The 13,569-nt window shown below is 42.2% G+C and overlaps 2 protein-coding genes across 7 annotated transcripts in view; one reads left to right on the forward strand and one right to left on the reverse strand.

The window, feature by feature from the left end:
- The window catches only part of ANKRD40 (ankyrin repeat domain 40), a 10,909-nt gene extending 2,231 nt beyond the window's left edge, over nt 1–8,678 (forward strand). Inside the window, exons 2-6 of one of the 6 annotated variants that reach the window (XM_017726794.1) lie at nt 2,515–2,663; nt 3,691–4,164; nt 4,976–5,157; nt 6,393–6,446; nt 7,816–8,678. In XM_017726794.1, the coding sequence (XP_017582283.1) occupies nt 2,515–2,663; nt 3,691–4,164; nt 4,976–5,157; nt 6,393–6,446; nt 7,816–7,875 (919 nt within the window). In that variant the 3' untranslated portion in view covers nt 7,876–8,678. Of the gene's footprint in view, nt 1–6; nt 462–821; nt 2,664–3,690; nt 4,165–4,975; nt 5,158–6,392; nt 7,558–7,589; nt 7,719–7,815 lie in introns of those variants that run through there. The other 5 variants (XM_017726795.1, XM_017726793.1, XM_017726796.1 and 2 more) reach the window with 5 other exon arrangements.
- Nucleotides 8,679–10,625: 1,947 nt separating this feature from the next.
- ABCC3 (ATP binding cassette subfamily C member 3) overlaps nt 10,626–13,569 on the reverse strand; it is a 32,296-nt gene continuing 29,352 nt past the window's right edge. Inside the window, exons 25-28 of the mRNA XM_017726791.1 lie at nt 13,192–13,338; nt 12,101–12,259; nt 11,565–11,731; nt 10,626–10,894 (exon numbers count right to left, since the gene is read on the reverse strand). Coding sequence (XP_017582280.1) covers nt 10,804–10,894; nt 11,565–11,731; nt 12,101–12,259; nt 13,192–13,338 — 564 coding nt within the window. The 3' untranslated portion in view covers nt 10,626–10,803. The remainder of the gene's footprint in view (nt 10,895–11,564; nt 11,732–12,100; nt 12,260–13,191; nt 13,339–13,569) is intronic.

Genomic DNA, 13,569 nt, shown 5'->3' on the forward strand with positions numbered 1-13,569 from the left:
CGCCCCGCGCCGGCGGGCCCCGGGGGGGGGGCCCCCGCCGATTCGCTCCGCACGTGAAAGGCGAGGTGGGGTGAGTTGAGGAGGAAGGAAAAGGTCGATCCGCCGCCGAATACTCCACTATGGAGCTGTCGGTATTCCAGAGAGGATAACCGGGGTCACAAACACGTGTCCCCATCCCACCTCGTGCCCTGTTTGCCCCTTCTCCAGGTCACTGTGGACTTACTTTGTAGTGTTGGTTTTGATTTCCCCCCCCCCCCCCCCCCAGCCTGAGACGGTGCGGTCTGTCAGAACACAAACCTCGGCTTTACGTGCTCTTGCCTAGGCAGAAATATTTATTATTAACTCAAGTTTTAAAATTACTTTCTCTTTCAAGCAGGGAACTTGTTCCAGCGATGTATACAAACGTGGGATTTGGCATCTCGTTCAGATCCACCTGAGGACACTAAAGCCAAGGCTATTCTGTAATAGACACTTGTACAAGTAACACTGAAGACATGAACATACACACATATTTTTAGTTGAAGGAGGATTTTACAGGGGATGCTCAGGCATTTTTGGAGACTGTTTTCCACAAGTTCAATTCAGCCTGTATTTACTGTGCTGGTTTGTGCTTGAAGTTATAAACTTATGAAAGAGAGGGAGAACAACTTTTTACCACAGGCACATAGTGATGAGACAAGGGGAACAGTTTTAAATTAAAAGAGGAGAGACTTAGATTAGATGTAAGGAAGAAATTCTTCCCTGTGAGGGTGCTGAGGCCCTGGCACAGGTTGCCCAGAGAGGCTGTGGGTGCCCCATCCAAGGCTGGGTTGGACAGGGTTTGGAGCAGCCTGGGATAGTGGAAAGTGTCCCTGCCCCTGGCAGGGGGTGGAGCGAGATGAACTTTAAGGTCCCTTACAACTCAAACCCCATTCTAGGATCTATGACATTATAATTAAAAATAGGAAAAATAAAATTAGGAAAGGAGCAAGACTTTTAAAGATGAAAGTTCAATTAGCAGTTTTGAGAAGCATGGAACACTTAACAACTTGAGCTTTAAATTGTGATTAAAATTAAAGCTTGTAAAAATTTAAAATGATGGATTCACAGGGTGCTGAATTATCTTAGTGAGTGAGCTAAAACGCAACCAGTCATCAGAATGAGTTTGTGTATAAACTAGAATTGATGAACTAAGTCTTGTCATAAAATATAATTATTTTAAAAAATAACGATCTGGTAATTTTTAACCATGGCAATAAATGGATCTTCACTGTTGTTTAAGTTTCTTTGTACAATTAAAATTTCTCCAGTGAGCTTCTTAGCATGTGTGATGCTTAGAGGTACTGCGTACTTACATTTTGGTGCATATCAGGTCCATGGGTAGATGGTTCCTCTCTGCACAGGCCATGTGGAATGGCCAGGATGAATCCCAAAATGAGGCTGTGCTGTTGAGCCTTACTTATCTTCTCTATAAACTGAACCCAGCAAATTTTGTGCTCGAAGCAAATACCACCCTGTCTGTCTGACTTTGCAGTCTCTTTAAAAAAAGCCCCACCAAACCAAACCAAAAAACCCAAAGTGGAAAAAGCTTTTTGGAGCTGGACTTGAAACTGAAAGTTTATTCCCTTCTAAGTTTATTTATCTCTGCTTTATTTTATATAATTCTTAAATAGAAATAAACAAAGTTGGAGAAGGGTTAAGCATGTACATTTTTCTGAAGAGTTTCCTTAAGCCGGAGCTAGAGAATTAAAATATAACAGGTAGAGAAAGGTCAAACAGCACTAGAACCTGGGATAGGGAAGAATGGTACAACTCTATAGCAAGTTACATGTGTGAGTCTAAGTCCTTAATACACACACTGAATAAGATCTAAGCACTAAGCAGCTTTTAGGATGTTTCCTTAATATGTCTCACTAGTCAGCAACTGCAAATAATTTGAAAACACAGAAAAGTGATTAGTTCTGTGCATCACTTACAGACAGCAGAAAATTAGTTGTCTGCAGATCTGAGTAGTTACTGATGCAGCAAATGGCAACTGGGCAAAGAACTGTTCTTAGAAACTGTGTTTTACAATATTTCAAACATAATTTACTTGCCAAAAAGTGCAAGTACTTGTGCTGGCAGCATTAATTAAAGAGTACATATAGCATCCCAGGGAGATATTGGTAATAGATCACATATGCACACAAACACAAGTATTTTAAGTACAGCTGATTATTTCAAAGGTTAAAGTATCATACACAAACCTTATTTTCATATTTATTTTTCCAGAAACGACTGTAGCCTAAGAAATGATAAATTGAAAGGATCCTGAACTTGAAAAATACTACTGTAGTCAAGAGCATTGGAGCAAAGAGAAAATGACATCAGCAGGTACCACTGCAGGCTCCAAATTCAGAGTGAATTTCCAAGGAAGTTTGCAACTCAGACCTATTTTACGTGTGCATAGAGTGTTCTCACAGGCAGCAAGAATGAGTGGAGATGACTCTGCCATACCTCAGGATTTGACACAGGGTTCATGTTTTCCATGTGCAGGACCTGTTTGCACTGGGCCTGCAAGCGGAACCACGTGGCGGTCGTGGCTTATCTGCTGCACGCTGGGGCTGACAAGGACATCCTGACCAAGAAAGGGGAGAGGCCAGCCCAATTAACATCCAAGAGAGAGATCAGGAAGATGTTGGGAGGTAACCTATAGTGACTGTTCCATATGATCACCAAAGATTGGTAAAAGGGATGTTCAAACATATGTGCTCCGGTCTTTGTTTTGCATGTGAAGATACGGTGTTTCGGTTTTGGTATTAGGACTTGATTTCTGGAGTGTTTACATGGTAAGAAAACAAAGTTCAAGTAAAGGGGATTACCAGTAAATTCCATACCACCCTAGCCAAACTGTTTTCTGAACACTGAAGATTTAGAAAAACTGTATTTTGAGGACAGCTATGTGCCAGGCAGATGCAGTTTCCAGTTTTCAGAAGGACAGGAGGAGAGAAATCTCTCAAATTTATAGGAAGCTGTTGTATGAGCAACACCTAATTTTCCTCATGTTCTGCGTTGGATAAATAAAAATTAGCAGCCTAGATAAACAGCTAGTTAAAGGCCATTGGTAGAGCATCTCTATCGTGTTTTGTAACTGCTGGAACAGAGCAGGCTTTGCTGCTGGAGGTGGTAAGTAATTTGAAATGCGGTCGATTAACAACCTCTTGCCTGTCCTTTGGACTCCGCTGTCTGGTTTTGTTTTCATTGTTGTCTCTCCCAGCTGTTGAATGGGTAATGCAGCAGCTCTCCCAGTACTGCATGTTCTCTTCCCTTTCTCCTCTGCCTTAGTATCAAACAACATACGACCCTTTGTTTTTCATTGCCTGATACATTATGAAGATGACAGCATTATTCCACCAGAGACCGTGTTACAATGTGCTGCTACAGATTAAAACAAGCCAAAATAGAAGTACTGCAGTGTTTAGAAGGAATTAGCACACCCAGAATTAGCAGAATCAGACTCAGCTTTTGTGTTTGTATGGCAACACCTAAGCATTCTATTTATTGCAGGAAAAAAGACTGTGCTTCCTGATGCATCTTCTAACCCACAATGCTTTTAACACTCCATCCCCTCTGTGTAAAAATAGAAAAAAAAAAAAAAAAAAAAAAAAAAAAAAAAAAAAAAAAAGAAACCCAAAATCAGTCTTGGAGAATGTTGTTTTGTTTGTTTTACAGTGGAAGATGATGAACTCCCAGACTTAAAGCAAGATTCAGATCTGCCAATCATCCCCAATTACCTGGCTAACCCACCTTTCCCATATGTTTACAACACCTCGAGTACCAGTATTCCAGATCCCACCCTGAATGGGAATCTCTCACACTTGGAACCACAACACACCAACTCTCCATCTGTACCTGACTCTGTCGCCTACAGACAAGCACCGCTACAGCCCGGGAATGCTGCTCCTGAGGCGCCTCCCAACGGGGACATCCCACCCCTGCCCCGAGGGTCTGCTGGGCCCCTACACCCAAATCCTGTCCTCCAGAGAGCTCCTGTTTACCAGGGGTCAGTGTCTTGGGGCAGAAGCCCCTCTTTGCCAGCAGGATCCAACCAGTCCTTACCCCAGCAAGGGAATGGCTCCTGCGTGGGGCCTGTACCAGCCTTTCAGCCTGTTTTCTTCACAGGAGCTTTCCCACTAAACGTGCAAGGTAACACCAGAAATCTCTTCTGCCTTTGTTTTGATCTTCTGTCACCTTGGGCAGTGCAGACTAATGATGTGTTTCCAGAGACTTTCAGGTTCCCATGCTTAGGCATTCAGGAAACATTTGAAGGGAATGAAGTAGGCAGATAGCCTGTTTCTGCTGGAACTGTTATTAAAATATTGATGTAAACATTTGCTGTCTCAATTGCTATAAAAGCATACAGACACCAGGGTAATCTATTTCTCCAAATAGCATAGCCCAAGCTGCAAATACAGATCACGAGCAAGCAGTCAGTGAGCTCAAGAGAATCTCACATGGCTCAGTCTGCACTGAGCTGTTCTAGGATCTGCCAGTTCCACAGGGAAGCTTTGCCTACCCAGAGAGGAAAACCTGGAATTCTAGTTTCCATTCAGAATTTTGTTTTTCAAGTAAGAGGCATTCTAATACCATGGGGTAGCAATAAGAAGGGAACTGACAGTAAGAAATACCAATAAAAGCAATCTTGGATTGCTCAGGAAATTGATAACCAATATAAGCTGCTATTAAATCAGCTTAAATCAATTAAAGTGAGTGGTTCAGACATGCACACATATACTGCATTAGATTTGCTATGATTTTTTCATATAGGTTGATGAAAATCAATCTTACAAAAACTGTGCTCATACGATTCCAGGTTTTGCTTTCTGAGGACTCAAGTATTGTTACCAGTGACACAAACGAGGTTAATTGAAAATAGAAATACTTGGAAGTTGTTAGAAACATTGTTTCCAATTCCTTTATACCTCTGCCTATTAATGTGACTTTTTATTTCTAATAGAACTGGTGCTGAAAGTGAGAATACAAAACCCTAATCTTAGAGAAAATGACTTCATTGAAATTGAACTGGACAGACAAGAACTGACCTACAAGGAGCTGCTCCGAGTGAGTTGCCGTGAGCTGGGTGTGAACCCTGAGAACATCCAGAAGATCAGAAAATTACCAAATACAATGTTAAGAAAGGTAAGAGCTCTACATTTTGAAGTGCAGCAACTTACAAAAGGGATTTTTAGGTTACTGTTACAAAGGAATAAATGTTGGTCACCTGCATAGGCCCACGTTGGAAAAAAAAACCAAACCAAAAATGCAAAACCTCTGCTCAACTTGCAGCACTGAGCAGTTGTTTGGGATTTCTTAAGTAAAAAGGTCTCAAATTTCTTGATCACTGCCTTTCATAACCATTTGGTGCTGGACCCAGTTAATACCTGATTTTATGACTCCATTGTAAAATTCAGTGCAACACCACCACCACTGTGAGCTGCCAGCAGCATTTAAAAGGCCTGCAGAGCTCAACCAAGCTCTGTGAGTTCTGCAAGGCCTGGCTGCAGTCCTTGCACAAACAGAGGTGTTTCAGGGTTACTACTCTGAGTGCAGGACTCTGAACATAACTGTCCTTCCTTCAGTGACATTTACCCTGCAGCCAACAGAGAAGGGACCTGCTGACCTGTTTTACCAACTCACCACTGACCTTTCTTTCACTCTCAAATCCTTGTAGAGCATTGTTGGCATCACTTGTGGGGCAAATCTGATGAGGAATAAATTAACAGACTTCACTCTGCTGCATCTTCACTGACTGTGTGTGGCAGTTTGATGGTCTAAACCACCACACTGTGTTAGTCAAGAAGTGGAGGAAAAAAGACACAAGCAATTCTGTCACTTTCCAACTTTGGTTATTGTTGAAAGAACTTTTTATTTTCATTTCTAATCACTTCAGACTCTCTGGTAGGACTGCAGGACACCCCTACTGTTCCTGCAGTGACACAAACCTGACTGTGTACTGCTGTTGGCAGCAGAGCACTGCTGCAGGGGCTCAGAGCTGGCCTTGCTGGGCTGCTCTGAAGGAAGCCAGCCACATGCAGGACAGGACCTCCTTGGGTAGATGATCAAGAATTAGCAAGGGGGAAAAACCAGAGGATTTGGGTGGCATGCAGTAGATCTTGACAAGTGTAATCCCACTAATCACTTGCACTCACCATCAGTGTTGCATTCCTTCTAAGAACAGACTTAAGGGAGTAGCTGAATAAGACCCCAGAGTAAATACAAGATGCAACAGGATATCTGTTTTCCAGTTCACTGTAAACAACTGCCATAGTTATGAATAAATACATACCTTGTGTTAGTATGAGCTTATTATTTTAACTTACCTCTGCAAAATTAATAGACACTATCACCTAACTCCTTATTGTATTTGTTTAAAGGACAAGGATGTTGCAAGGCTACAGGATTTCCAAGAACTGGAGCTTGTTCTAACAGTAAGCGACAAAAACTTACTTTTCAGAGTCCCAACACTTTCTGAACAGAGTGGGTATAACAAGAAGGCATCAGAACTTACATACTAATTAAGGAACAAAACAAAAGATTTGTATCATTTGTTACACAATTGCATTTGAAATATGGTATCTCTAAGGGCTAATGACGTGAAAAAAATCTATTTTGTTAACCAGGAAATAAACTGAAGTGGTTATGCACATTTACAGCTTCTAGTTAATCTAAGAACAGTGAGTCTGGTATGAAAGTAGCTCAATGCACAGGAAGTATTGGTAGAACTATCTGTTAATGCAACACTTCCTTACAAAAAGATAATCTTGAAATACTGCAGAGTTAGCAGCTCTCAGGGAAAGGCTTACCTTAAGCTGTTCTAATAATTTGTTTGCTATAAAATAGCAGAGGTACTCAAGCTAAAGAACCTGCCATGAAGCCCATTTAATATTTGTACTGAGTCCATTACTGTTAATGTTCTCTTTTTAGATCACATTTATTAAGTCCTATCTTACTTAGAAGGAAAAAAAACAAGAAGGGTTTAAATCTGTGGAAGCACAAAATTATGTCAAGTTTCAATGCTATCAAGTGACTTATTACTTGTGATTTCTTAATCCCTGTTTACACTTTTCCCTATTTCTCAGGTTGAAAATAAAAGTGATAGTAATTATCCAAATAATAAATATGCTCTCAACCAAAATCCCTTTTAGTGTTGTCTGTCAATATATACATGTGCAACTGACATGTAATGACATGTGCAATTTAATATCCTATTTTTGTTACTGTGTTGACATTTCTTCAATGCTGCTTTAATTTCCCCCTTTAAAAGCACAAAAAGTGTAATTTTATTTTCCTTTGACCTCTACATTCCCAAGAAAAATTGCATCTTGAACCTATAAAGTTACCTGTGTAAAAAGAAACTAGTGAAGTGTCCAGGGTTTTCTGGGCTGATATCCAATCTTGATGTTCCTATGCAATGTATTTTCTTTTTTGTGCTGTGACTTGTGTTAACCCATGTAGTTTACTGAAAACAAAATCACTTACTTAAAATTCAGGATTTGACTACTTTGCTGTGAAATTCTGGAATAAAGAAATTGAAAAGTATTTAAGAGCTGGATTTTATCTGATTTTTTTAGGATTTTAGTATTTAGTCACTTGCATTTGAGGAAGAATTCTGCTCTGGTAGCCCACATGAAAAGCAGGTGCTGTGGATACGATGAATAAACCAAAGCCTGAGATGTAACAGGCAAACAGAATGTACCAAACTGGACTGAATTTTCCTGGTTTTTTGCCTTCCTTCTTCCCCCCAATTTCTTTGGAAACCGCAGCTGCCAAAGGAATTTATCTTTTGTCTTGTCTTAGAGTTCAGAGCCCGAGCAGGCTGTGCAGTGTCTGTGGGCTGCTGGGGCAGTCCTGGCCTGAGTCCCTGTGCCTCCACCTGTCCTGGGGCTGCGGCAGGTAAGGGACAGCAGCTGCCTGTGTCACCGCCCGTGTCACCGCCAATCCAGCGGGAGCTGTCCCCAAAGCGCCCCGGGCTCGCTGATCTCAGCTTGGAAGCGCTTGGAGTGCAGGGACTGAGCACACCAGAGGGAGCTCCCAGCCTGCCGCCAGGCGCCAGCGCAGATCCCTGCAAACACCCCAGTTCCCTCTGTGCCCAGCCACCACGCTGAAGCTCAGTCTCCCCAGGGGAATACAGAAGGTTTTGTCACACCAAAAGAGCCTCTTCTGCAAAGTGCCAGAGGTCAAACATAGTCCCAGTCATTGGCAATATCTGTTTTTATACCAGATTGCTGGTGGAGTATTAAGTTCTCTGTAATGGAATAATAAAATCATCATTCCTCATGTCACCCAGGCTGCTGCCTTCTCCCTGTCACAGGATGGTTCAGGCACTGGCTGAATCCAGGAGGATTCAGGGTTAACCAGCCAGACCCCCTAGAGAAAAGCTCAGCTGTTGGGCAGCAACCTTGCACAGACACTGATCCCTATCTATGCATTCCCAGGAAATTTTTATACCTTGTGTCATTTATACCAGGAAGATACTATTAACACTCCCCAGTCCCAGCAGTGTATAACCACTACATTCTGTCTGTGATAAATACTTCGTTACTTTGTGCTCTGCTACATTAAATGTTAATGTCTAATAAATGCTTGGCTGCAGATTCGTGTTTCTATTCAAGAAGTATAATGTGTAAGAATTAATAAATTATTATTTTTGTCTTCTCAAAGTTTTTCTGTGCTTTCCTTCTGGTAAAACATAGCAACTTTTTCTTGCTGGGTGGTTTTCTAGAGTGCTTAGTGTAAGATGCAAACAACTAAAGCAAAAGAGGTCCTATCAGATTCTAGCAGCAAACGATGTTTGAACACAGGCCTCCTTTTATCTGAGGAGGCCTGGTTATCAATAATAAAATAGATAATTATTTTTGCAAAACAGATCACCCATTATTTCAGGTGATTAAGTGTTGAACAAGATAAACTAAATACACACCTGCTTGGCATGCACTTTCAGCTTAAGTGGAGACTTACTCATAGTGACTTCTGACCCAAAGACACACAGCAGAATTCTGATACTTCTGGTCCAATCGTGTCCCTGTTGGCTTCTGTGGGGTCTACTGAGTTGGAAAAACCTGTGTAGTTTATGTTTTGTATGAAGCCATTTGTGGGTTTAACTTTAAATACATGTTACTTCTTAGGCTGAAGAAGAATTTTATAATGCCGAAGTTGCCCTGGGTAGGGATCCCAAAGGTTCCTGGACTCCTTTGTCCTGGGGGAAATACTGAAAGGAACAGGCTGGAACCACTCAGAGATCACATAGCATTTCACTGTTACTCAGCTGAGTCACAGCTTAATTGGGCCTGTCTTTCCACTTCAAACCCTACGAATCCTTATGCAGAAAACACACAAATCAGGTGTATTTTGTACCATTGATATAATTTACTAATTACAAACCTGAATGCAGTACATAATTTCCCTGTGGTACATACGTTTTCTTGGCAGAATGCTTGTCATTCTTTGGGAAAAAAGCATGTAATAAAATACTTTATGTATATAGAAAATATTTAAAAATATAAAATTCACTTTCTGGTCCTTGTAATTGTAAAATACTTCGTTCACATATCACAAGCTGAGTCTACTACAAAAACTGTTTTGTAAATTACAGTACATTCACAAGTCACTTTTGTGGCAAGTCAGTAATATTAAAAAAAATACCAAACCAAAACCCCAAGGGGTCTTCTCTTCATGCCAGTCCAGCATCTTTGGCCATACTGTAGAAAATACCCTTTGCTGCTATAAGGTTTGCAGGTGTGTCAAATTCAGCTATGGTCCCGTTGTCTAGAACAAGAACCCTGTACAAAACAAAAGATGATGTGGGGGGAAAGATGTGTCAGAAAATTCCTCACAAGGAATATGGTACCTGTTTGTGTCACAAAGCAAACTGCTCTAATCTTTGCCTTGCTTTTGTTTTCCTCAATTTTTTTCACATGTTAAAACACACCAGATGATAAACATTCTCCCAGAGCTGCTGCCTGACTAAAAACCGTACAGGTAAAGTCACTGTCTCCCAGGGGCAAGAAGAAGGAAAAAAAAAAAGCATCTGGAATTGAAACAATAGTTCCAGAAAGCCAAGGAGATAAAAGCTCATGAAGAATACTAATGTATTTTCAAGTAATTAAAATGACATGCTGTTAGTGAAGAAGTTACAGCAGCTGCTGGTTTAACAAGGCTCCATAAGCTTCCTGACAGTGCCAGGAGTGCCCCTGGGCAGCTCTGGTTTCTGAATATAGAACCTGTTTCCTATGCTGGCAGAGGCAAAGTCAGGGCTGGAGCTTCTGGGATTATACAGCACATCATTGCTTCCATACTGCCCAACAAGAGAACCAGTGTTCATGTCCAGAGACAAGCCAGACCCATCCGAGTGCTGCTTCAGATCCCCAGCAAACCCACCAGCTCGCCACACACCACTCAGATTTTACCTGGTGTAATCCATGATTGTGTTCAGCCTGTGTGCAATGGTCAGCACCGTGCAGTCCTCAAACTGTGTCCGAATGGTCATCTGGATGAGGTCATCTGTCTCCAGGTCGATGGCGGCCGTGGCTTCATCCAGGATCAGGATCCTGGTCTTGCGCAGGAGAGCTCTGGCCAGGCACAGGAGCTGCCTCTGGCCAACGCTGCAAGCACAGCCAGCCTTTCACTGCCCCCAGCTCCCCACTGCTCACAGCCACTCGTGCTCAGCAGGTCACTCATCGGGTCACCCAAAAATCCCCGGAATATTTTGCAAGCTGCCTGTTCTGTCAGCCCCGGAGCTCACGCATGCAGGCTGCAGCATGCCAGCACTAACAGGGACAGGATCACTTACTGCCTGGCCCTGTGCTGGCAGAGCCACCAAATGTGCCTTTTATCGCTGTGACAAAAGCCATGGCAGCTTTCAGCAACACTCACAGTTCTGACAACAGTGAGCAGACACAAGTTTAGGGGGGAAAAAAAAAAGAATAAAAAGGAAAATAAAATGTTATGAGGCTGCAAGCCCCTTCTACCATAAAAAAATAAAATATATACATATATCTGAGCAACCTAGACTTCCTCCCCTGCCACAAACACAGCCCAGACTCAGTCTCTGAGTGTCTGCAGGATGAGGACGGAGCCAAACATTCATCACGGACAATCTGGTGACACCACAGCCTCAGAAGCCAATGAAGCATATCAGAACATTTTATCATCCCCGGTCATGTCTTCATGGGCCTTCCAAATAATAATGGAAAATGAACACTGCTAAAGTGTCAGTCAAGGAACTCTGACTCAGCACAGCACTTAGGTTACCAGGGCATTTCCCTTCCTACCAAAACATGTTTAAGGGACTGCCTGTCCCTAATATCCTGTCATCCTGAAACTTCTTTCTGACAAGACAGGATTTGGGTTTGGGAAAAGAATCAAATCATTTGTGGCAGAGGCAGAAGAGGAGGCAAATGTATGGACCTTGGTGGCTTTCTTGGAAGAGAAATAGGTGGCCAATACATTTCAGATATGACAGACCAGTGTTTGCCTGTGCTCAAGTGTCACCCACTGTCACAGCTGAATGACAGCTCAGTGAATGTTCTAGTGCAAGCATTCCTTACCTGAGGTTCTCTCCACCCTCTGAGCACTCATAGTCCAACATGGATGGCTGACTGCTGACAAACCTCTTCAAATGAGACAGTTCAAGTGCTTTCCATATTTCTTCATCCGAATACTTATTAAATGGATCCAGGTTCATCCTCAGTGTTCCAGAAAAGAGAACAGGATCCTGGATATAAAACCAATTTTCATTAGACAAGTGCTTTAGCTGTTTTAAGTAGAGATACTATGAGCTGCTGCTTCGAGGTGTCCATTACATTGCAGGTAGGCCACCTCCCAATCCCATCCTCTCTGAAAATACATTACATTATACAGTTCAAACTCAACTTCCAGCTCTAAAGATGGTTCATCCTAAATCCTGTTTTATCACCTAGCTTGTAAGGTGGCAGGATGGGACCAACTAAAGTATAAATAGTCTGTTTTTTCTGAAACAATTTTCAGAGTGTAACAAAACATTTTCCTCTTTGGATAAACCATTATTTATGGTTTGTTAAGCTGCTAGAAAACAGTCCTTCATTGTGACACACAGAAACAGTACCTGAGGAATAATTGTTAGCCTTGATCGAAGGTCATGGAGACCAATTTCTGAAATTTTCACGCCATCAATTTTAATTTCCCCTTTTACAGCTTCCAGGATCCTAAAGAGACAGAGCGTCATGGAGGACTTCCCTGCTCCGGTTCTGCCAACAATTCCAATCTACAACAAATTGCAGGTTGAACAACAAAGCACACAGTTAAGAAGAAAACAACGCCCAACAAAAAACTCCCAAACAACCCTCCAAGATTCATCTAAGAGGTTTGACTGAAGATCTGGATCTAAGAAAGAATGTCCCATCCTTCCCTAGAAACCCTGGGTCATACAATGTAACGTACTTATGGCCATTCCTATAACTGGAATGATACTCCATATAAATCACACATGTCATAAATATAATAAATAACACAGGCCTAGAGCCATCCTACATAACTTTGGGTGATTTGGAACACTCATGGTAGGTCCAGTCACTCAAGGACAAGAAATAAAGGCTCTCTAAGGGCAATTCCTACTTCATGGTAAGCATGTGTATCTCCGTGCCAGAAGGATGCTGTCATCCTGTCTGCTTAGAATAAGGGTAATTCTCTTTTTTAGCAACAGCCTGTTCAGGGAAGGACTTTCCCATGCCAATTGTTCTGTCTCCAGCAGGCAAACCCCAGAACTTTCCATCAAAGCATGATGAAACAAATCTCCCAGAATAAAGACAATTTCCTGATTAGGGAAGCAAAGAATGTCATTTCCTTCCATGCCAAAAATTTCACAGGGAAAGTCAGAGAGCAGAAAAAGCTGGAATTCCTTCTCCTATCTGCACTGCTTCATAAAAGCATTCTTGTCACTGAATTTTTGTCACTTGTGCTGGTGCCTCCTACGTGGCGTACAGGAGCCTGCTGCCAAGTGAACTGGGAAAGTCCAGAAAGTCCCATGTAATTCATCCTACTGCTTCCAGCCAGGAGGATGCTGGCACATGGACAACACAGGTGTCACTGCTGGCTCCTGCACTGGGGTCAGCGTCCCTGTAGACCCTCTCCTCTACTCCACAGTAGTCACTAGAGGCCCAGAGCAAAGTTCTAGCAGACATTCAGCTGGTAACTCACCTTTTCCCCACCATGCACTTGGAGGTTTAGACCCTTCAGCACCAGATCCAGGCCCTTCCTGTACCTCACTGAATAATTCACAAACTCCAGCTCTCCCTTGGATGGCCAGTCTTCCGGGGGACTCTTGCCCTCAATGATCCAGGGAGCCTGAGGAAAACAGAAGCCAGAAATGCCTCATATAGGTTTCAGAAAAAATAATTCAAACCCAGATAAAAGCATTTTATCTGATAAACCAAATCTCAGTGATCAAACAAATTTGTAACAATGGGGAAAAAACATGGGGTCCTAAGTATCCACCCATTTGTCTTTGTTGTGAAGTTCACAGGGAAAAAACTCTGAGCACAGAGGGATGAATCCTCAGTGGATATAAATATTTTC

This window comes from Corvus brachyrhynchos, unplaced genomic scaffold (genome assembly GCF_000691975.1).
Source record: "Corvus brachyrhynchos isolate BGI_N302 unplaced genomic scaffold, ASM69197v1 scaffold522, whole genome shotgun sequence".
NCBI classification, from domain to species: domain Eukaryota; kingdom Metazoa; phylum Chordata; class Aves; order Passeriformes; family Corvidae; genus Corvus; species Corvus brachyrhynchos.